The sequence below is a fragment of the Pongo abelii genome, chromosome 6 (genome assembly GCF_028885655.2).
Source record: "Pongo abelii isolate AG06213 chromosome 6, NHGRI_mPonAbe1-v2.0_pri, whole genome shotgun sequence".
NCBI lineage: Eukaryota > Metazoa > Chordata > Mammalia > Primates > Hominidae > Pongo > Pongo abelii.
Genome location: NC_071991.2, coordinates 93,655,817 through 93,681,979, shown reverse-complemented (window position 1 = coordinate 93,681,979; position 26,163 = coordinate 93,655,817). Strand labels below are relative to the sequence as shown.

Sequence of the window (26,163 nt, the reverse complement as noted above, 5' to 3'; positions counted from 1 at the left end):
ACTGTTTTAAAACATGAGATGAAGTACTTCTTCATTTTACTTACCCTCTCCCTGGAAGAAGGTACACTTTCACAAAAGGGTCAGAATAACCATTGTTGTCTCGAGGAACAAGATTTCTTGCTTGGAGAATATGTATTATCAGATTTCCAAGATCATAGTTAATTTGAAGCTTTAGGAGACAGAAAAATATTCCATAAGTTTTTAAAAGCATGTTATACATTATCATTCAATATTTACTAGTTTTTTTAAGAAAATTCTTATAAGAAGCATCAACTTTCATTTTCATTTTATTTGAAACCAAACAGACCAGTTAATGTCTAATTTAATTGAGAGCTCCCAGGCATATTTTAATTCCTAGCAAACATGCTGTTCATTCTTTCCACAGTGAAAAGGCCTGGCCTGTTTAAAGTTTATTTAGAATGAAAATCATAAGGTAGAATGCTGGTTATATTTTTTAATTAAATTGCTACTCTTAGGAAAATAGTAAATGTTGTTAATGTTTATTAACAATAATTCCTAGAATTTTGAAAATAAATTAACTAATTGGTAAATTATTATAAAGTATTATTTGCATTTTGCCAAATATTTAGGAGCGGGGTGGAACTGTTATTTAAAGATAAACCTGTCAGCACTGAAATGTAAGAATTTTTAAGAATACACAGATTATTACTTTTTTATGTTATATTATCTGATATTAAACCTATAGATACCTTTTTGTACCAGCTTTCCTAATAGAGTGAGATACTAGAATAATCTTTTTTTCTTTTAATTTTAGAAGCTGAAAAAAGAAGAGGCATTGCTTTATAGATGCTTATTGGCTGCTACACAATTGTGGCTGAATACTAAAAGACATAATTCAAACAAATATTTGAGAAAACTGCATAATTCAAAATAATTGAGTTAAGCATTTTTTTCTTCTACAATTGAAAGACTCTTTTGGCATCATTTAGAATAAACCTTAATTCTATTTGATGTTACTTTTGTTTATTAAATAATAGAGGGGAAGGGATCTATATTTCAAAGGGCAAATCCATATAGAAAAACACTAACTTTTAAAATAATCCATATAAAACAGATATGCTGCATTCATATTTAAAATAGGATAGCTCAGACGAGTCATACTTTCCTGTAAAACTTCATAATGAAAATAAATCGTCATTTTAGCATAATTTTGATCCTATTATGTTTCCTGTCAGAAAATACATATTCAATTGCTTATCTCCATCCAGAAAAGACTAGAGTCCCTGACCATAATAAAAGCACAGTGAAAAAGAAAGCAAAGTACCACTAAAGAAGAGCAGAAAGGGGAAGTTTAGAACTGTATGCCATCATGCAGCAACTGTATGCTATAATCTGGTACTGAAATACAGAATATAAAATAACTTGTAATTAATACCACTGAAATTTCAAACAGCTTCCTGATCTTTAGTTAAGGAGAAACACTTCCCCATTCTCTCCTTTCTCTGCCAGCCTTAGAATCCACTTTTAAGTGATGAAGCACCCAAACCATTTCTTATTGAAATGAAAACTTGCAGGCCAAGAGAGTGCTTTTCAAAATTTGCTCTGTATGGCCTCAGGAAACATCTAGAGTTGCTCAGGGTCAGCTTTGAGAGAGAATGGGATGCCCCAGCAATCTCCAATCACAGCGACTCCAGTGCTGATAAGATTCATGGTTTGGCTGTCTACATAAGGTTGCATTTGAAATGAGCCTCTGCTAAAATAAAATAATAATAATAATTAATTGAAAACACTGCCTTAAGAAAATATCCCCCAAATTAAGAAGGAATAATAGTAGGGTAAATTTCAACTACAGAATTACATCTTACTCCTTAAGGGAAAGCAAAATAAAATTAGAAGAAACAACAACAATAAAAACAAAAAACACAGTCCAAAAGAAATACTAGTCCAAGGACAGAAGTTTAAAAATAGTAGGAAAGAGAAAGAAGGCCATTAAGAATCAGAAATTCTAGCATTTTCTTTGCTGCTTGTGAAATGAAGAAAGATCAAGTCAGTGAAAAACAGGCTTTCTGGAAGTTAGAAATAGCAGAGAAACAGCCGGATCTGGAGTACAGAGGTCATCGCGGTAGTACTGTTAGTTTGTTCTTTGTAATGTGTCAACCTTCTGCACATTTTCTCCATTTCCACGCTCACACTCCACTTCTGCTTTGTAGTGGGTTCCTGGATAATCACTTAATTGATTTCTTTGCCTCGATGTCCTCCCCTTTATAATATTTCTTGTAGGTCACTGCCATAGGAATTTTTATTACACATTCTTTTCAAATAGTCTCTCTCTTACTCCAAAATAGAGATCGTGGTATATTACGTAGTGGCTAACATTCCTAGGATTGTGTTCAAGGTTCTTTTTAATTTAGTCTTAACCTATTTCTCAAAGCTGATTCTTCAACCATTACTCTCGGACAACAATACCTTTAATTGTACTGTTTCTTCTTCTAGGAACATAATCTCCCTTTCTTTATGCTTATCTTCAAATTAATTCAAGTTTCTGTTATCCTTCGTGAAGTCTTTCGTGAAAATTTCCTCTAGAATGTATTAGAGATGGAGCTAAGACTCTCTTTCATCTGGAACATACTATTTTCAATTAGTTACTATTTTATAGTGTTAATTCTTTCTATATGCTACCTCTTATTTACTCTAAATTACTTTTTGGTATCACCTAAGGAGGTTTTAAAGTTTTATTTTTACTATGACCCACAATCAGAAATATATAAACATCGAAACACACAGAGAGAATTTAAAAAGATGATTATCTTTTTATTTTTATATATTTTTCTTTATCTATTTTTATTTTATTTTCCTGATGAAAATTAAATTAATTTTATAAGTTACAAAGCAGTTATGACTCATGCTATGAAAAATACTTCTCTACAAAAACTATTCAGCAATTTTTAAAGCAATTTTTGATTAAAAGAAGAAAAAAACCCAGTAGACTCATGAAACTCTTAAAGAGGAAACTTCAAATTTCCAGGAGAATCTGTCATGTTTAAAATACATTTGCCAAATATAAAGTAACTGAGGCACAAAACATATTGACACTGCTAAGATATCAGGCAGATTTCAAAGTATAGAAATACATAGCTATGACTGGACTTCATAAAACATATATTTGTATTAACATACCATTCTATAAAATCGCATTTTTCCTTTACAGTTCTGTATATATTACAGAATAAGAAAAATCCTAACAGTGTGTTTACAATTTCAACAAATCAGTGGCAAAACAACCAAAAAAGGTTATATAATGGCAACTTTTCAAAAAACTTCATACCTGAATTTCTCCCGTAATTGGATGAGAGACAACCTTTGTTCCATCAGTAGGCTGTAATATTAAAGAACATATATTACATTAATAGATACATTTTTCACATAATTTATCATTCGGCTTCCTTCTGAAATTAGTTTCTATTTGGTCAGAGCAACTGCTTGGAAAATATATTTTATCCATTTGGCTGCTTCAGAATAATGGTGTCTACTTACGGTTCTCAATACACATTTAATTTTACAGATGCATAAATATATTTTTCATTTTGGTAAGCCTGCTTTGAAGCTGTAATTTTATACCAGCAGTATTTTCAATTACTTAAGAAAATGAACACTTTAGGTTTAAAGCACTTAATTAAAGTATCTACAGGTTTTAAAGATCTATACAGTTTAATGGTTAATTACAGTTTAATTACAGTTGAATGTAATGTTTAAAATACATTCAACAAATAAAAGATTGGTTTAATACAAGAACTGCTGAGGAGCACAGAAGGTAGAAAAGTCCTTTTTTCACTTCTTTGCTGAATGCTCAGCACCTCCCTGCTCCCTTCCAGAGTGAATCACCCACTCAATCACTTTCCCTATAAAAATTCCAAAGAAATTTTTATAGAACTAGTAAAACAATCCTAAAATTCATTTACAGCCACAAAAGACCCTAATAGCCAAAGCAATTTTGAACTAAAAGTACAAAGCCAGAGGAATTATGCTACTTGATTTCAAAATCTACTACAAAGCTATAGTAATGAAAGCAGCATGGTATGGCATGAAAGCAGACAGACATATGGAATGGAACACAACAGACAACCCCAAATAAATACATTCATTTACAGTCAATTGACTTTCAACAAAGATGTTAAGAATACATAATGGGCAAAGGATAGTCTCTCTAATAAATGGTACCAGGAAAAGTGGACATCCACATGCAGAGGAATAAAATTAGATCCTAATCTCACACCATATACAAGAATCATCTCAAAATAGATTAAAGATTTAAATATAAGACCTGAAAATTTAAAATTATTAGAGAGAAACATAAGGGAAAAGCTCTATGACACTGGTCTGAGCAAAGATATTTTTGGAGATGCCTCCAAAAGCACAGGCAACAAAAGCAAAAATAAAAAATAGAAGTACAACAAACTAAAAGGCTTTTGCATAGCCAAACAGCTTCTGCTGATTGTTTCAATCAACAGAGTGAAGAGACAACCTATGGAATGTGAGAAAATATTTGCAAACCATACATCTGACAGGGTGTTAATATCCAAAATATACAAGAAAGTCAAACAACTCAACAGCAGGAAAACAAATAACCTGAATTAAAAATGGGCAGATATTTGGAATAGACATTTCTCAGAAGAAGACATACAAAGGACTAAGAGGTACACAAAAAATCAACATCATTAATCATCAGAGAAATACAAATTAAAACCACAATGAGATATCAACTCACCCCAGTCAAAATGGCTGTTATCCAAAAGAAAAAAGATAGTGAGTGATGGTGAGAATGTGGAGAAAGGGAACCCTTGCACACTGTTGGTGGGAATGTAAATTGATATATCCATAATGGAAAACAGTATGGAGGTTCCTCAAAAAAATTAAAAATAGAGCTATCATATGATCCAGCAATCTCACTGCTGAGCATATATCCAAAGGAAACAAGATCAGTATGTCAGAGATACCAACACTCTCAGGTTCATTGCAGCATTATTCACAATAGCCAAGATATAGTACCAACCTAAGTGTCTTTCAATTGATAATTAGGTAATGAAAATGTGTTACATATACACAACAGAATACTATTTAGCCTTAAAAAACAAGGAAGTCCTGTCATTTGTAACAAGATGGACATTATGTTAAGTGGAATAATTCATGCACAGAGAGATAAATGCCACATTATCTCACTCATATGTGGAATCTAACAAAGTTGAACTTATAGAAGCATAGAGAAGAATGGTAGTTACCAGGGGCTAAGATAAAAGGAAGGATTGGAATGATGGTCAAAGGGTACAAACTTCTCTTAGGAGGAAGTCAAAAGCTCTGTTATACAACATGGTGACTACAGTCAATAGTAAATGTATTATATTCTTCAAAATTGTGAAGACAGTAGATTTAAAAAAAATTTTTTTAAGCCAAATACTTCAGAGGAATGAAGAGTAGATTTCAAGTGTTTGGACCACAAAAAATAAGTGAGGTAATCCATGTTAATTAGCTCAATGTAGCCATTCCACAACATATTCATTTTATTTTATTTTATTTTTTTTGGAGACAGAGTCTCACTCTGTCCCCTCTGGCTAGAGTGCAGTGGTGTGATCTCTGCTCACTGCAACTCCACCTCCCATGTTCAAGTGATTCTCCCACCTCAGCCTCCTGAGTAGCTGGGACTACAGGCATGTGCCACCACACCTGGCTAATTTTTGTATTTTTTGATAGAGATGGGGTTTCAGTGTGTTGGTTAGGGTGGTCTCGAACTCCTGGTCTCAAGTGCTCTGCCTGCCTTGGCTTCCTAAAATGCTGGGATTACAGGCATGAACCACCATGCCCGGCCACAATGTATACATATTTTAAAACATCATGCTGTACAGTATAAACATATACAAGTTTTGTTAATTAAAAATAATTTAAAATGTAAAAATCTAAGCAATATTGCATGAGATGGTTAATTGCTTAATTTAAAAAGAAGTTGTCTTCAAATATGTTCAAATTATATTTTTATAACATAGAAACCTCTACAAAACAGAATTTAGTATTAATTATGTTGGTATTTTAGTTGGCTAGTTTATGAATTATTTTTAAATGATTATCAAAATAGAGCCTCTATAACGTAATTATTCAAAATTAGCACATAATTGCTTGTGGAAAAATGTAGTTGTGTTAAAATTTATTTTAAAATTTAGCCTAACTGCCCTTGAAATTACTTTGTTTATGAAGCTTTTCTATATTTAGTTTCAAACAAATCATTTTAGGATGCAATTATTAAGGTCAACCTACTTTTGTTGTTTGCTTCTGAATAAAAGGATTCTTTTTTTGGTGACATCTGCTGTATTTTTATAGTTAAAAAACAAACTTTATTTTTTATGTCTGGTCACTTGACCTAAGCATATATAGCCTGTCTTTCCCATATATCTCACCACATAAAGACAAACCTTTATTCATGTTTAAACAAAAGGACACTTTTTTCCCATGTATTTATCAACTACAGGGATAGTTTTTCTCAAGAATCTAATCTATGAGGGAAATTATAAATTTTCTATATTTCCTCTGCTTTTTATAAGGTTAAAAAATAATTTTATGCTTTTTTAAATTCCCCGGCACTTTGAAACAATAGCATTGCAAGCATTTGTTTCGAATGAAGATTTGCACCAATAAAAAAATTCTTAATATGGAATTGAGGATAAAGTTCAAAGTGGTGATAACACGTTACTGGTTTTCCTTGTTTGTTATTGTCTTCAATTTTCTTTATCATTGTGTCCTTTTTACTTTTTACTTAATTATAAAATCTAATGTAATATGTACCTTTTGTTCCAAAAAGATGCAAAGCTAATATTCTATATACATATCTCAGATTCATGCAACAACCAAGAGAACCAGAAAATATAAAGTATCAGAGACATTTTTCAAGTTCCTCATAATAACTACTGAAATATTTAAAAGATGTAGAAATACATCATCTTGATACATCTTGATCAGTTTTGTACTCAGAAGAGAAAAAATGTTTCTTGTTTTGATAGATCATCTGGAAATAAGAAATCATAAGAAAAATACTTTAGAAAATGATATTTTATTTTCTGTCTCTAGTCTGAATAAAGAGCTAGAAAACAAGTGGGTCAGAGGTCACATCAAACACCCCTCACCTTGCTGCTGCTGTGCTTCTTTTTGCTCACTGAGGGGGACCCTGGTTGCCCAGGGCTGGGAACGGAACTGGATCCTGCTGATGTAGGACCTGAATGAACATGAGATCCTTTTTCAACAACTGATGACAGAACCAGCGGTGACTGCTGTAGTGAAACCTTCTGGAGTTCTGCTGCCAACTGCTTAGGATCAACCCCTGGGGATTTCGCCTTATCCACTACAACAAAATGAAATAGATTTACATACTTCTCCATTTCATAGGTACTTAATACCATGGAACTATGTGACTTCTAGGTGACAAAGGTAAAACATTACCTATAAAATAAACTAAACTTTAAAAATGAAATTAACTCTATTGCACTTTTATGTATCAATTTCTAAGGAAGTCTACAATGCTCTGAGAAGAGTGACATAATGCTGAATTACAGAGGAATAGTGAAGTTCCTGTTGCATCTTCAGAAAAATGTTTTTAATATTTTACATAAAGAATTGTTTGAATGATGCAATATCCTATTTTATCCATTGGAACTTAATTTGTATGATTAGCTGTTTTTCCTTCCTTAAATTTTACACAGTTCTTTCTCTAAGGGGAAAATTTTCTAAGGGGAAATATAAATAATGGGTTTATTTATATTTACAAATGTATTAAAATTCATATAGCACTTGGTCTATTCTGCTTAGTACAATAACCCAGACTAGTAGAATTGTGGCTGTCAGAGTAGGAAGTGCTCAACAAAAATTTATTAAACATAGGAAAAAGTGATGTTTTTAATCTTAAAATAGATTTAACAAATTTGTAGATTATATTTGTTATTCAAGAAAGAGTTAAATCTATCTCATCATGTACTTATGAAATTACATGTTGATTTTTGTTTACTATAAAAAGGCAATGAAAGGGTTCAGGAATAATTTTTTCAAAAACCCAGTTATTCTAAAAAGAATCAAGTATGCTCTAAAAATTATGTAAAACCAAAAAGAAATGGCTCCAAGCATTACTTTCACAGGATGAATTCATATTTAAAGAATTAAAACTGTGAACTCACGCAGCAAGGATTTTAACGTGAACTTGTTTAAGGGGACTAACATGCAAATATGTATTTCCCCAGAATGCTAACACTGTAGCTACAATGCCCTAGATTTTGTTTATAATTATATAAATACATAAAAAAATCTATCCATAACTTTATATTTGTCTATATCTGTGTTTATGTCTACATCTTCATCTACAATTACATCTGCCTCTGCAACTACTTCTTTTCTATCTCTTTATTTACAGTTGAAACTAGATTTCTTTTACCTACCAGCTTTTGGTGGCTCATGAAGTTCCAGATGCTGGGAATTTTCAGAATCTGATAGCATATTCAGGTCCCTAAAAATTAAAACAAAACATTAAGAAAGATATTGAGGAAATCTGAGACAAAGAGCACTTTTTTCCAACTATCCTTAATTTTTTTCATAGGTAAATGAGAAGTGGTTAATGATATAAAGCAACTCCAAAGCATGCCTACCCTCCTAACCCAATATATATTTGCAATGCAGTTAAAAGTCACAGCTGATAAAAATGATTATTTAAGGTGAAATCTTTATGAATTAAACGTAAGTTCATTTTTAAATACATATCCATGAAATCTAAATGGGTTCAGGCTTTCATTTAAATGAAGCATGTTTCCATAAAAGCATGAAAGGGAAGAGGCTGTTGACACAATCAGAAACTAAGTTAGCTGAATTCTTTCTATGCTTTAGGCTTTGATTCACTTTATTTTATAATTCCAGAAAATCTTGCTAACTGGCAAAGGTTCCACCTTAACAATTTTAAATTAAAAGAGTCATGGATAGCCAAAAAATGGAAACAGAAAGATGGGGAAAAACTCACAGTCTTACACATATTTCTGCTTCCCCACTTTGTTGACTAATGATACTCTGAACTTCTTCATATGTTTTAGAAGTCAAGGGAATTCCATTCCATTCCAATACTTGCATCCCTAGAAAGACAAATTTGAATATAAAATCAAACGTGTGCTATCTCTAGTCTGGGTACATAGGGCATTGAAGACATTTATTTGCATTTAGAAGTCAACTCAGCACACCATTTCAGAGAACATCAGTTCCAAGTTCTCTGCAACATTAATACCAAAACCATTATGTAGTTTGATCTCATTAACTTACCTGAACACATAAAATATATTTAATACAACATGCAAAATTTTGCTTTTGAAAATCTGTTTAATATTATCAAACGCATGCATTCTATTCACACTGCCATAAAAAAATTATTGAATGTATATTGCTCAGACCAATTTTGTATAGGAAACAAACAAACAAACAAACAATTAGAAACCCCAATATAATTTTCCTGTGGGGAACAAGCTACTAGAAGAATGTATTTGGTACTTTATCATGAAATGGGAGCAGTAGAAAAAAGTCATTTGGATTTCTCCATTTCAGAAACTGTTGTAGCTTCTATTTTGTCCAGATGAAACAGAATGCCACTTCCTGTCTTTTTCTTCACTGCATGCCAGACATCCCTGAATTGAGGAATAGCAGGAATGTTACAGGAAGGGCAGCTGCATGGATCTGTGACCTGTGCACTAGTACAAGGCCCTGTGCTCAGAAAGGCCTATGCTTGGTTTAATGCTCTGCTGTTGTCATCTTGAAATTCTTAGTAACATTTGAACAAGGAACCCACATTTTAATTTTGCATTGGGTTTTGTAAATTATGTAGCTGGCCTGGCCTGACCTGGTCAGGGCATTTCATTTTTCCTGTCTAGAAAGATAATTTCATAGAAAAAAGAAAAGTGTAACATAATTAATATTTCAATATTTTACATCTAGCTCCTTTGGTCCATTTTATATGAGCTGTCAGAATCATTGAGGGGTCCATGTGTGGCATGATTCACATTGTCCTGACATGCAGCTATGTGAACTGGGTATAGTAGATGAACCCATCCAAGGTAGTGCTCAAATATTTGCGAACTCTACCAGCTTTATTTGAGAAAAATGTCTATATACCACAATTATGTTGTTGAACCATTAGTTTGTTTTTTTTTTTTAAGACAGGTCTCACTTTGTCACCCAGACTGGAGTGCAGTGGTGTAATCTCTGCTCACTGCAAGCTCCGCCTTCCAGGCTCAAGCGATTCTCCTGCCTCAGCCTCCCAAGTAGCTGGGATTACAGGTGTGCGCCACCACGCCTGGCTAATTTTTGTATTTTTAGTAGAGACAGGGTTCAGGGTTTCACCACGTTGGCCAGGCTGGTCTCAAACTCCTAACCTCAAATGATCCACCTGCCTCAGCCTCCCAAAGTGCTGGGATTACAGGCATGAGCCACTGTGCCTGGCCTGAACCATTAGGTTTTTAATGAGCTTCACAGATGCCTATGTGAAATTACCTATTGATCATCATTGGCTCCAATGGGAAATTCTAAACATGGCATGATTGTATCTTTAAAAGTTTTGATGATTGTATGTTAGAAAGCATATTACCAGTTGCACGTAAGTAAGGGAAAAGCTTTTACACTATAGTCAAATGGTAAAAGAATTCCATAAAAAGGCTCATAGTAACACAAACAAGAATGACTTTTCTATAACTTACTCCAAGGAAACTTTATCTTCAGATGGGCCTTAGGTTTATTTCAACAATCCCAGGCTGTTGTACATATAAAATGAGAAAATTATGTAAAAGACAGTGACAACACCACTAAAGAAAAATATAGCACACTGAAAGAGGAAAATAAAGCACTTTTTTTAAATAAGGAGGAAGAGTACATTAATAAACAGATGATTTTGAATTCAATCAAATTAAAGTTATTATATTTCAGAAATTGCATTGTCACATTTCTGCAGGAGCACATACTATGAAAAGGAATAGTCACATATTTTCATGCTTTTCCTGTTGAATTTACCTGTTCATTCTTCACATCCCAAAATAAAAGGGCAAATTTACAAAACATAATTATCCCATAAAATTAAAAAAAATGCTTCTAAAAAACTAGTATGGTTAATAAAATTTCTGAAAAAATTATACAGATAACTAGGGTCTCGCCTGGACATACACCTGACACCATAAACTACATGATCTGCTCCATACCACAATGCACCAACAGAAATTCTTTTTGCGCCGCCTCGGTTTCCCACCCTAGTTGTTTCAGTGCTGCAGTTCAAAAGATTGGGACAATTCTTTTATCCTGGCTTGTTGCCTACAGTGAGACACCATAGGGAATATGACCACTGAACACAATCATTTAATAATATTTTCCTTTTCTATTGTCTATCTTCTTACAAATTCTATGAGCCATATTAAAATAATGAATGATATACAGGTATAACAAATCACTCCTTATTTATCTCAAAAGAGGTTCTAGTAGTTGTGAAAATTAAATATAGCATTTGGAATATATATGAAAAATATTTGTTAATTGTAAAATTATACAAACTTTTTAAAAATGCATGCAAAAACTTGTTGAAAATTATTATGCTCTGTGGATGTTCAATAATGTATCTTGTCATTCAGTAGTTTGAATGTAAGCATTTTTAATCTCAAGACAGCTTTTTACACTGTGTTTTAGAAAGATTTTCTGGAAAATATTACCCATGTGAATTATGATATTTATTATTTAGTATTATGAATAAACATTTATATTTTCTTTACATTTAAATTATTACAAATTTCAGGTAAGAAAGTGCACAGATGAGACTTCAATTAAATTCCTTGAAAGTACCTATTTTAATAGCTTTTTATTATTAATATTTATTTATTTTTTGAGACAGGGTCTTGCTCTATCACCCAGGCTAGAGTGCAGTGGCGTGATCTTGGCTCACTGCAACCTCTGCCTACCGGGTTCAAGTGATTCTTCTGCCTTAGGCTCCTGAGTAGCTGGGATTACAGGCACCTACCACCACACCCAGCTAGTTTTTGCATTTTTAGTAGCGACAGGTTTCACCATGTTGGCCAGCCTGGTCTTGAACTCCTGACCTCAAGTGATCCACTGGCCTCAGCCTCCCAAAGTGTTGGGATTACAGGCATGAGCCACCACGCCTGGCCTTTAATAGCTTTTAATAGGAAATTAAGACAGTCTGGATTTTTGCTGAATATGTAGCAGTGATGATAGGATTTGTTGCAGAGTTTCTCGCTGAATAGGCTACTGCACACTGAAAAAGACAATAATTAGGTAATTCAAGAATTTTAAAAATATTAACATAAAACATTATCAAATATATGTTTTCATAACCTCTAGGATTACTTAATATTGTATGCTCCTTAAACGGGCAAAAGCTATTCCTCTCTTTATAATACAAAATTTCATGTTATGTTATTTCTTGATCTATATTTAATATTTACCATCACATTAAAAACATCTTACTAAAATTATTCAGTTAGTTAAAAATCTTACAGCTTACTCTACATCCAAACATATGCCACACAAAAGCTCGTGACATCTGTTCATTTTATTCATTCCACATGTATTTTTCTAACACTTCATATGTGGTAGGCACTATACAATTCATCACCTTTGTTTATGTCTAACATTTTATGATATTATACATATTAATAAAAATGATAGTCTACTAGAAAACAATTGGAAATATCTAAGCAATTAGTAAAATAAAGATCATTCACACAGGAGGAAGTTCCAAAACTTTTGCAAGTATATGAAGAAAACCCCAGATTCATTAGTCATCAGAAAGTACAAATTGAAGCCATAATACATTACCTAACTGTCATCATATTGGGACACATTTGAAAACCATAAAATGCTATGTGTTGATTGGGATGTGGGATTGGTGACCTTGACTTCATCAAGGAGATATTCTTGGTAGATGGTTATTCTGGTTTATTCTCTCTATATAATGTGAGAATACTATGACTATAAACAGATAAAATAAAACAACCTCTTATTTACAATTTATTAACATGTAATTATCTTAACGAGAATGCACATGAGTACAACTGTTCTGGAGGGCAATCTGGCAGAATGCAGTTAAATAAAGCATATGCATACTCTATCACCTAAAAATTCTCTTTGTGGGTATGTATTTGTGAGGAGGTGGAGGTATCAAGAGAAATAGGCATTGAGAGCATTGAGAGTGCTGTGAATGCTCACAATGAAAATACTTGGCAGAGGCTGGAAGAAACAGACCATACCAGGTGTTAACACCAGAAGGTGGATCCATCCTAAAGTCTTTGCCAAGTTAAAAACAAGTGAGAAACAGGATCTCACCTATAGGGCAATGTTATTTATGTTGATTTAAATAACATGCACACAAAATAAATCATTACATATTTTATGAATAAATACCAAGCATCTCATAAATTATAATAGTTGTTCACGGAAGAGAGAGCAGAATGGGAAAATAAAATAAGATAAAGGAAAATGAATGTGTTAATAAATGAATAAAGAAATGAAAAAAATGCAGGAGCAGACCTTGAAAAAAAATAAAGGCCCAGACCTAATTTAAAAATATGTAGTATAAATTATTTGTAATTTGTTTGCTATCTTTTCCATACTAAGATTATTAATCATGACTATAGGTTAATTTTCCAAATTTGAACAATCGCTCTCAGGAGTCTTCTATAAAGCACTAGCAGCAGCAGCAAAAGATCAGCTGAACATGGCCATCTCCCCTGGCAGAGTCAACAGCAAACACATCTTGCAAGTGGGCTTCAATACAATTGTCCAAATCAATTATACTAATTGCTCATTCATTTTAATGTTAGGCAGTGTTAATGTATGAGAAAGACATAGATAGAGAAGTGGATTTTATTTTTTAAATTTATATATTTTTCATATTTTACAATTTTGATCTATTTATATATTAACATAAAAGGGAGAAAGGTAAGAAGGATGGAAGAAAGGAAAGAAGAAGGATGAAAGAAAGGAAGGAGTAAAAAGAAAGGAAGAGGGGAATCTTTGGTAAATGAAAAAATTAGTATTTGATTAGTGTCCTGCTTACTTACAGAACAAGGAGATACACTCAGTCATAATAAGAGATTTGAAACTAGGGTATATTTTCCTGAGTATATTTATTTTGAAATATACAATAAACTATTTGTGATGGTTAATATTGAGTGTCAACTTGATTGGATTGAAGGATGCAGTATTGTTCCTGAGTGTGTCTGTGAGGGTGTTGCCAAATCAGATTAACATTTTAGTCAATGAGCTGGGAGAGGCTGACCCACCCTCAGTCTGGGTGGGCACCAGCTAATCAGCTGTCAGTGTGGCTAGAATAAAGCAGGCAGAAGAAGTTGGCAAGAGCCGACTTGCTGAGTCTTCCAGCCTTCATCTTTCCCTTGTGATGGATGCTTCGTGCCCTAGAACATCAGACTCCAAGTTCTTCAGCTTTTGGACTCTTGGATGTACACCGGTGATTTGCCAGGGACTCTTGGGCCTTTGGCCACTGTTGGCTTCCTATTTTTGAGGCTTTGGGATTCAGACTGATGCACTACTGGTTTCCATGCTCCTCAACTTGCAGACGGCCTATCATGCGACTTTATATTGTGATCGTGTGAGTCAATTCTCCTTAATAAACTCCCTTTCATATATACATATATCCTATGAGTTCTACCTCTCTAGAGAACCCTGACTAATCCACTACTGTTAAGTATATTCACTCTACTGTGCTATTGAACACTGGATCTTATTTATTCTCTCCAACTGTATTTTTGTACCCATTAACCAACCTCTTTTCATGCCTCACTTCAAATCCTTCCCAGCCTTTGGCAACCATCATTTTATTCTCCATCTGTATGAGATCAACATTTTTAGCTCCTACATATGGAGTGAGAACATGCAATATTTTATTTTCTATCATTGGCTTATTTCATCTAACATAATGACCTCTAATTCCAGCCATGTTGCTGCAAATGATGAGATCTCATTCCTTTTTATGGCTGAATAGAATTCCATGGTGTATATATGTACAATCTCTTTACCCATTTATAAAATTTTGAAGTTGAAAAGTGTTGTGTTGAAGAGCTAATCTCATAATAATATTGATATTTTTTGTAATTATTATTGCTATTATTTTTATTTTTTGTATTCATGGTTCAAACAAAACTTAAAATAGAGCCTCAATATACAAAATATGTAAAAATGGGCCTACTTTCATCAAAGCAGGCTCAATCTGTCTTCTAGCCTCCTCACCATCTCCAGGTCCTATTCTATAGGTACCCTTAGACACACCCTGTTTCCCTGATGTACATGAGTTGTGAGTTTAAAATAACATCACAACCTGAATAAGGGCATAAGAACAATTGCTATTAACTAGGACACTGTTTCTTGAGATGTACTGGAAGGAAGGTACTCTGAATTTCCGTTTATTGAAAATGAAATCTTAATTGGTTTAAAAACTATAATTTTTTTACCCAATAACTATAGGAATAAGGCTTCCAAATAGAGCTCTGTGTAATATTTAGCATTAAAAATTAAAATTCACGTATCTCTCAATAAACAGAATACACACTATTTTTACATAGATAAATATTTTCTTTATCAGAAATATGGTTTATGAGCCACCTTGCTGTTAGTAGCTGACTGTTGACATGTTCTTTTCACCCTAATTGAATTGTGTTCACATGTAGTTTGGTTATTTACTAGTTGTTGTGCCCTTGAGCAAGTTGGTTAATCCTCCATCCTTGACTCCCTCAAGGGGATTTTACTTGCTAGATGACTGCTCTAGTTTTATTTCCATCCTATGATGGAGAATACAATATGACAGAATGGGAAACACAAAACAGCTGCTTGTTTACAACTTGTAAATATGATTTTTTGAGCTGAAGGTTTATATAAGAAATTTAAAAAATACTTTAGGATCCTAAAGCCTCCATTTTGTTCTTAATTATTTTCCTTATCTATAGCTGTTCTTGACATATACAGTAAAACTTCCCCAAGCATAGAAATCATGTCATCTAATTTTTCTTTTTTGCACTTCCCACATCTCCTCTCATGGCTCTCTCAGTGGCAGTTTTCCATGTTCTTTGGCTTTGTCTTTGCTCCCCAGGGTGCCAATGGTATCCCCCTTACCGAGTTTCTTTTCTTTCGGCATTGTTACATTGTTACATTTATAACATTTGGATTTGTTAACTCAGCATGGGACATCCAATCTGCAGTCTGAATCTTAATTTGGTTTAAATCTACATGCCAAGCAGACAAATATTTATCATTAATGCCACTAACCCAAAGTTGATTTAAACGCAAAATATCAAAATTTTACTCCATCATACACTTAAAAAACATGTGATACGTCATAATCTTATCTCTTCATAATATAAAGATAATATAATTTTAAACTCATTAAAAATTTTAATGCAAATTTTATAAATGAATATTCTTTCAAATTTTAGTAGTATTAAATATACATATATAGGAGATTTGCAGTATCATCCTACTCTTTTGCTTTAAGTCACTGTATTTTTATATTGAATATAAAATGAATGAAACAGATTGTTATGCAAACTTATATGCTATGATAATATACTCCGTTTCCATTTTTGGGCAGGACTGTTGACAAGAATTCTTTAGATAAATGTTATACATCATGGATATCTTTTTAAATAGCTCAGAGTTAGAGAAGGTAAATTCTGTATTTGAAACTGTCATTGATTTGGGATGTGATCTTGGACAATTTACTTTCCATGTACTTTCTTTCACTCTCAAATTTTGTGAAGAACAAGCAATTAAAATTAGCAAAGTGTGGCTTGCATATATAAACTCCCAAATGAAATAAATTTACATATTTTTAAAACTTTTCATCACATTTTGAATAAAAGAAATTTAAGAAACACCAAAGACTACAGTTGAATGGTCTGAGCTGACTGGTATTTCTTTTCTAGGTCTCAGTACATTGAAAGTATTTAGAGTCAATGACTTCTTTACTCACCTATCTAAAATAGATTTAGCTCCAATCACAAAAAAGTATAATTGTAAAATAAACAGATTCTTACTTATATTACAGTATTAATGGTTAACAATAAAAATATTGTTCAAATGGATTTCATGAGTCAAATGTGTTATAAAAGCACAAGTCACAACCATTTTTTAGGCTAATGTTATATAGTAGGTAAGATCCTTATAAGTACTGTAGTTTTAATCTGTTATACTATATATTTAAAAAGTGACACCTAAGAGGTGATGTGACTTGTCTAATATCCCACAGAATGGTAATACAGAAATATGAACCCCAACCATCTCCTAGGCCAATGCATGTATCAGTAAATAAAAAAATTCATTCAACTTATGCCAACTAAACCTACATGCTAGCCTACCTGAAGGCAAACTATGTTCAAATATGTGTAACTCAGCAAAAATAACATATACTATTTGTAATGCCATTTAAATTACAACATAATATGATAATTTGGAAATTGTATTAATTGCCTACACGCTGATATTATTTGGAGGCTTGGACATGCAAAAACTGAAGACGTTATTGAATGAAGAGAAAGTTGCTGTGGGATATATCACTTATGGTGAGTAAACAGTGACAGAAATGAATAAAATTTGATTGGGTCTCTTATCCCTTTTCCCCATCCCACTGCCAGAAGAGAAGACAGTATCATATTTCTCCAGGCGGATTGATGCAAAATTATGCTGAATCTTACTGGGAAGGAAAATAATGTAAGAAGGATGAAAGAATAGGAGGTGCAGAGTCAGTGCTAGGGAGGAAATGGTGGTTGGAGGTTCCAAAGGAAGTAGGGACCGGCATCCTGCTTGTTTATATTGTCTACGGAAGATGTCTAGCATATTTTTTAAATAAAAATTGCCAAGAGGTGCCTTTAGAAAGTTGAACACTAGATTCTGTGACTCTCAATGTAGGCAAAACTACTCTTGTGAAAACTTGGGCACAGTTAAGGGAGCCACTCATTATCAGGGAAGTGTGCTAGCTTTGACACTGCACTCTTAGTGGCGTGGATTGATGTACAGAGGCCCAAACTCCAGTGTTCTAGAATGTGTAATGCCCTCACCGGGAAGTTCCTCAAGGCACGTGGGGCAGGAAACACCAAATGATGAATGCAATTCAATTTCCTACCAACAGATGAAAGAAAGATTGGAATTGATTACATTTGATTTACAGAAAAAGTAATATTTCTTACACTCAAATATGACTGTTGCAAAGATATGCTTTTTAAACATACTTAGTGTGAATAAGGAAATATAATTAGCCATGATTTGTGGACCAACCTGTTAGAAGACTATCATGATAGGATTCGATTTCTAATCACTATGACCACTAAAACAATCCAGTCCAGTATTTCCTTGAAGGATTGGTATAGATGCCAAAAGCCACTTTATAAGTTCATTGTATTTCTCATTCTATGTGTTATTTGGAACAGACTGAAACAGAAAGTGGCTGAATGAGGCAGAATAAGGGATATGAGTATATTAGTATAATTTGATTGACTCCTAGAAAATAATGTTACATGGGGAGTTATCCAATAATAGATATGTAATGTCATCATCTCATTTGAAGTAGATGGCAGTTTATAAGTTTATAACTTCTTCCTAGTTTAATATCACAATTTATTTGTTAGAATGCTCAGAATGGATGTTTTTTACTAACTTTCTAATAAAATCATATAAACAGATTAATACTGGTCTGCTGTGGTTTGAATGCCTCCTCAAAAACTCATGTTGCAATTTAATTGCCAATGTTATGGTATTGGGGGGTGGGTAGGGCCTTTAAGAGATGATGAGGCCAAGCCCTAATGGATGGATTAATGCCATTATTTCAGGAGTGGGTTAGTTATCCCAAAAGTGGGTTCCAGATACAAAGGATGAGTTCAACCTGATTTCCTTACTCTCTCTGTGTTGTACGCTTACTTGAAAGAGCATGCCTCTTCACTATTTTATGACACAGCAACAAGGTCCTCTCAAGATGCCAGCACTGTGATCTTAGACTTATCAGTCTGAAGAACTTTAAGAAATGAATTTCTTTTCTTTATAAATTACTCAGTCTCTGCTATTCTGTCATAGTAGCAGAAAACAGACTAAAATGCTATCAAATCTTATGAATACCATAACCATTTAACAATAACAAACTAAACCAATACTATATGGATTGTGTAGAAATGCATAATCAATTGAATGGACTTAGGAAGCTAGGGTAGTTGATGCACTTAAGAATGAGAAATGCTTGCCTTAACTGTTGCCTCCTCTGCTTTAAGTATTCTTACTGAATTATTAATAGTTTAACTTCAGTTATGTTGATAACCTTTATGATATTCATATATTCTGTACTGTTCCTTTTTAACTGTTACTTAAATGTATCTTACTACTCAGATGATAGATTTTAACATAAAATATCATCACTTCATACTAGGAAAGTGTCTCCTAACAAATATAAATGCTATCTGAACTAGTGGCAAAATCATCATCATTGCCACCACCATCTCCACTGAACATAGATATAAGGACAATATAAATTTCATTTTATAACATAATTTGACAGGTAAAATACCCAGAAGTTTGCATAGATTACTGAGGCATAACTCATGTGTAAAATGAGACAAAATGGAAATCATGTTTCTGAAAAAGAAAGTTAGAAGAAATAAATCTCTCAATCAAAATTTAAGAGTAAAAGGAAAATTCAAATATATTCATCCTACAGCATAAGAAAATAAAATGTTTCTTTTGACAAAGGAGGAGAGAGGTTTTATCACAACCCAAATATTAAAAGTATGCTTCACAGAAATAATACAACATGGTCAATTGCTATGTATAAAAATGTTAATTAAAGATTAATATTTTAATTTAAGAGGAAGAAATACTTCCAAACTCATTGAATAAGGCCATTATTACCCTGATACTAAGGCCAGACAAGGATGCTACAAAGGAAAATTACAGACCATTATCCCTGATGAACATAGATGCAAAACTCCTCAATAAAATACTAACACACTGAATTCAACAGCACATTAAAATGATCATCCACCATGATCAAGTGGGATTTATCACTGGGATGCAACAAGGTTTGAACATATATAACTCAATACACGTGCTACACATTTAAAAAAATGAAGAACAAAAAGCATATGATCATCTCAATAAATGTAGAAAAAGCATTTGACAAAATTCAACATCCTCTCATGATAAAAAACTCTCAACAAATTGTATATACAAGGAATATACCTCAACATGTTAAAGTCCACGTATGACAAATCTGCAACTAATATCATACTCAATGATGAAAAGTTGAAAGTTTTTCTCTAAGACATGGGTATCCATTCTCACTAATTCCATCAACATAGTACTGGAAGTCCTATCAAGAGCATTGGGAAAGAAAAAGAAAGAAAATATATCTATACTGGAGAAGAAAAAGTAAAATTGTCTATTTGCGGATGACATGATGTTATATATGGAAAAGAGTCAAGACTCCACCAAAATACTGGTATAATTAATAAAGAAATTCAGTAAAGTTACAGGATATAAAATCAACAACAAAAATCAGCCTATACTGTACTCAGCTTATACTATGCACTTCTAAACACTGACAAACTATCTGAAAAAGAAATTTTAACGTATCATACATGATAGCTACAAAAAGAAACTATTTGGGAATAAATTTAACCAAGAAGGTGAAAAATCTATGCACTGAAAATGATATTACTTATGAAAGAAACTAGAAACAACACAAATAATAGAAAAAATATTATATGCCTATGGATCAGAAGGCTCAATATTGTTAAAATATCCACGCTAACCAAAGTGATCTGCAGATTAAATGCAATCCCTATCAAAATTTCAATGTAATTTTTCATAGAAATAGAAAAAAATCTTGAAATTCATGTGGAACCACAAGAGATATGGCGTCTATGGGGTAAGGCTTGGCTCCTCTGAAAAGGCAGGCAAGAGTGGGAAGGATTGCGTTTTGTTGTTTGAGGGCTAGCTTAGCTGCAATACAATAGGATACCAGGTAGACTTCTAAGATTTTTGACTCTGGTTCGTGACTCCTGGATGGCACTTCTGGACCCACCTGGGGCCTGGTGGACCTCGCCACCCTGAAGGGAAAGACATAGGCCTGGCTGGCTTTGCCACCTGCTAATTGTAGAGTTCCAGGGCCGTGAGTGAACATAGGCAATAGACAGGAAGTGGTTATAGCAGGCCTTGGGCAAGATCCAGTGCTGTGCTGGCTTCAGGTCTTACCCAGTGTAGTCATAGTGATGTTGGCCACAGGGGTGCTTGTGTCACTAAACCCTCAGCTTCAGGTGGCTCAGAACGGAGAAACAGAGACTTTATGTTTGGGAGAAAGTAAGAGAAGAGAACAAGTCTCTGTCTGGTAATCCAGAGAATTCTCCCAGATCTTTTGCTACACCACCAAGGTTGTACCTTCACAAGTCTGCCAGAACCACAACATTACTGGGCTTGGGGTGCCTCCTAAAGCAGACACAGCTTAGATCATAACATCAAGTCATTTGAAATATCTGGAAAGCCTTTCCAAAAGGACAGTTACAAATAAGCCCAGACAGTAAAGACTAGAGTAAATACCTAACTCTTCAATGCCCAGACAGGAAAACATGATCTCACCAAATGAACTAAACAAGGTATCAAGAAACAATCCTGGAGAAACAAAGATATGTGACCTTTTAGACAAAGAATTCAAAATATTTGTGTTGAGGAAATGCTAAGAAACTCAAGAACACAGAGAAGGAATTCAGAATTCTATCAGATAAATTTAATAGAGTATGAAATAACTAAAAGGAATCAAGCAGAAATTCTGGAGCTGAAAAATGCAATAGACACAACTGAATAATGCATCAGAGGTCTTTAATAGAAGAATTGATCAAGCAAAAGAAAGGATTAGTGAGCTTGAATACAGGCTATTTTAACATACACCAAGAAGACAAAAAAGGAGAGAATTTTAAAAATAAAGCACACCTACAGGATCTAGGAAATGCCTCAAAAGGGCAAATCTAATAGTTATTGGCCTTAAAGAGGAAGTAGAGGAAGAGATTGGGGTAGAAAGTTTATTCAAAGGGATAATGACAGAGAATGTCCCAAACCTAGAGAAATATATCAATATCCAAGAACAAGAAGGTTATAGAGGGCCAAGCAGATTTAACCCAAAGACAACTACCTAAAGGCATTTAATAATCAAACTCCCAAAGGTCAAGGATAAAGCAGCAAGAGAAAAAAAAATAACATACAATACAGCTCCAATACATCTGGTAGCAGACTTTTCAGTGGAAACCTTACAGGCCAGGGGAGAGTGATATGAATATTTAAAGTGCTGAAGAAAAAAAACTTTTACGTTAGAATAGTATATCTGGTAAAAATATCCTTCAAACATGAAGGAGAAATAAATACTTAACCCAGACAAAAAAAAGCTGAGGGATTTCAATACCAGAGCTGTCCTACAAGAAATGCTAAAGGGGGTACACTTCAATCAGAAAGAAAAGGACAGTAATGAGCAATAAATGATCACCTGATGGTCCAAAATTCATTTGTAATAGTATGTACACAGAAAAACACATATTATAACACTGTAACTGTAGTGTGTAAACTACTCTTATCCTAGGTATGATGAACCAATAAAAAATAATAACTACAACAACTTTTCATGACATAGCATAATAAGATAGAAATAGAAACAACAAAAAGTTAAAAAGTGGGGGGATGAAATTAAGGCATAGAGTTTTTATTAGTTTTCTTTTTGCTTGTTTGTTTACACAAATAGTGTTAAGTTATTATCAGGTTAAAATAATGGGTTATAAGATAGTATTTGCAAGCCTCAAGGTAACCTCAAACCAAAAAGCATACGATATATACACAAAAAATAAAAAGCAAAAACTAAATTATATCACTAGAGAAAATCACCTTCACTAGAGGAAAACAGGAAGGAAAGAAAGAAGAGAAGACCAGAAAATAAACAACAAAATGGCAGGAGTAGGTTCTAACTTATCAGTAATAACATTGAATGTAAATGGACTAAATACTTCAATCAAAAGATATAGAGTGGCTGAATGGGTGAATAAACAAGACCCATTGTTCTGTTGCCTACAAGAAATACCCTTAACCTGTAAAGACACACATAGGCTGAAAATAAGGGATGGATAAAGATATTTCATGCCAATGGAAACCAAAAATGGAAACCTAGAAATTAATAACAGAAGGAATTTGGAAACTATTCAAGTACATGGAGTCACTATACTTAGAAAAAGTAGATTTCAAGACAAAAGCTATAAGAAGAGACAAAGAAGGTCACTATATAACGATAAACAGGTCAATTCAGAAAGAGAATATAACAGTCATAAATATATATGCACCCAACACTGGATCACCCAGATATGTAAAGGAAATATTGTTAGAGCTAAAGAGAGACGTAGGCTCCATTACAATAATAGCTGGAGACTTCAAAACCCCATTTTCAGCGGAAAATCAGACAAAGAAACATGAGACTTAATCAACACTATAGACCAAATGGATCCAATAGATATTTACAGAACATTTCATCCAAGAGCTGCGGAATACACATTATTTTCCTCAGCACATGGATCATTCTCAAGGATAGACCACATGTTAGGTCACAAAACAAGTTTTAAAACATTCAAATAATGAAAATCACCAAGTATTTCCTCTTACCACGATGGAATAAATCTAGAAATAACAAGAGGAATTTTGGAAAGTATTCAAATATATAGAAATTAAACAATATGCTCCTGAATGACCAGTGGATCAATAAAGAAATTTAGAAATTGTAAAATTTCTTGAAACAAATGATAATGAAAACACATACTAAAACCCATGCAAAAGCAGTACTGAGAGGGAAGTTTACAGCTGTAAGTGTCTACATCAAAAAGAGAAAAAAGTTGAAATGAAAAATCTAATGACGCATCTTAAAGAACTAGAAAAGCAAGAGCAAACCAAACCCCAAATTAGTAGAAGAAAACAAATAATAAAGAACAGAGCGGAAATAAATGAAATCAAAATGATAAAAATACAAAAGCTCAACAAAACCAGAAACTGGTTTTTTGAAACAGATATATGAAAAGGTGCTTAACATCATTGATCATCAGAGAAATGAAAATCAAAACTACAACAAAATATAATTTCACCCCAGTTAAAATGGCTTATGTCCAAAAGACAGGCAATAACAAATGCTGATGAGGATGTGGAGAAAAAAGAACCCTTGTCCACTGTTGGTGGAAATGTAAATTGCTACAGTCAACATGGAGAACAGTTTGGAGGTTCCTCATAAAACTAAAAATTGATTTATCATATGAACCAGCAATCCTACTGCTAGGTATATATCCAAAAGAAAGGAAATCAGTTTATTGAGGAGATATCTGTACTCCTATATTTGTTGCTACACTGTTTACAACAGCTAAGAATTGGAAGCGACCAGAGCAAGTTTCTGTCTCAAAAAAAAAAAAAAAAGAATTGGAAGCAACCTAACTGTCCATCAACAGATGAATGAATAAAGAAAAGGTGGTACATATACACAATGGGGTACTATTAAGCCATAAAAAAGAACAAGATCCAGTCATTTGTAACAACATGGATGGAACTGGAGATCATCATGTTATGTGAAATAAGCCAGGCACAGAAGACAAACATCGCATGTTCTCACTTATTTGTGGGATCTAAAAATCAAAACTATTGAACTCATGGATATAGAGAGTAGAAGGATGGTTACTAGAGGTTGGAAATGGTAGTAGGGGGTTGGAGGGAAGGTGGGGATGGTTAAAGGGTACAAAAAATAGAATAATTAAGACCTACTATTCGATGGCACAATAGTGTGACTATAGTCAATATTAACTTAATTGTACATTTCAAAATAACCTAATGAGTATAAATGTATTGTTTGTAACTCAAAGGATAAATGCTTGAGGGCATGGATACCCTATTCTCCATGATATGTTTGTTTCTCTTTGCAGGCCTGTATGAAAACATCTCATGTACCTCATAAATATATATACCTACTATTTATCCAAAAAATTAAAAATTAAAAAGTTATACTTTGCTTATATTGGAGTCAATTATACTATATGATTATTATGAATGATATAATCAAAATTAAAAGGGTAAAGTTGATGCATAATTTCTTTCATAATTAGAAGTGTCACAAGATGTAAATAACATAGAGAAGTCAGTTCAAACAATAAAAATATCAGTAACCATTTTATCATCCTGAGAGAATCTTCAAAGAAATAAAATTATGTGTCAAGTTATTTCATAAAAAGTGCAAATATTCTATTCTTTATATCACAATGAAGAATTAGCAGATAATTCACTTTGACTTGTTAGATGTTTAATAAATAACATAAAAAATCAAATGTCATTTGATCCCTGAATTCCATTTGAAAAGTTATCAATTTCTTTAATAAATAGAATTCAATTTCAAATGTTATCAATCAATGTTACAGTGTACACAATATCCTGCAATAATTGATTTTCCATTGAAAAATAAGAATTGGCTAAGAAGAAAAAACAGTTTAACAGCAATTTCTGCCAACTGAATAGAATAAAACTTAACTCTGTTCCCTCGAGCTTTCTAATATTCATGTAGAGAAATACTTTCTCTAATTGTAAATAGGATTACAATTGTAAAAGTAATGGCAATATAGTTCTATATGAATTATAGAGGGTTTTCATATGTATACCATCTGATTGGTGGTTATTTCAGTTAAAAGGAGTAAAATTTAACCTGTTTCACTTGTGGTAATACCTCTGGTATTAATAAGGAGCACCAATACAGGACTCACACAAAAAAGTTATTTTGCCCATTTTTTTTCTCATTTTATCTTCACAGCAATCCAGTAAAATCGATAGGGTAAGCAAATCCCCGTTTTCACAATAAAACCCCCATAGTTTTAGAAACCACATTTGGTGGCAGTTTGAAAAGCCAGGTCTCCTCATTCCTCATCTAAGTTAAGAAATTTTGGTATTATAAAGGTTTTTTTAATTTTTAAGTTATATGGAATATCTAATTATAAACTTCTGGCTATTTTATAGCTAATATCTTAGATGTAAGTGCATAATCAATAAAAATAAATATATTGAATTATAATAAAACATCATATCAGGTCCACAAATATTTAGTCAGTA

At 33.0% G+C, this 26,163-nt stretch overlaps 1 protein-coding gene across 4 annotated transcripts in view; it reads right to left on the bottom strand.

Annotated features, from left to right (window-relative positions):
• PCLO (piccolo presynaptic cytomatrix protein) overlaps window positions 1–26,163 on the bottom strand; it is a 416,642-nt gene that overhangs the window by 81,632 nt on the left and 308,847 nt on the right. For 3 of the 4 annotated variants that reach the window (XM_024249810.2, XM_054559581.1, XM_054559582.1), the window contains exons 11-15: window positions 8,999–9,107; window positions 8,427–8,494; window positions 7,128–7,342; window positions 3,287–3,337; window positions 45–169 (exon numbers count right to left, since the gene is read on the bottom strand). In XM_024249810.2, the coding sequence (XP_024105578.2) occupies window positions 45–169; window positions 3,287–3,337; window positions 7,128–7,342; window positions 8,427–8,494; window positions 8,999–9,107 (568 nt within the window). Of the gene's footprint in view, window positions 1–44; window positions 170–3,286; window positions 3,338–7,127; window positions 7,343–8,426; window positions 8,495–8,998; window positions 9,108–26,163 lie in introns of those variants that run through there. The other variant, XM_054559583.1, reaches the window with a different exon arrangement.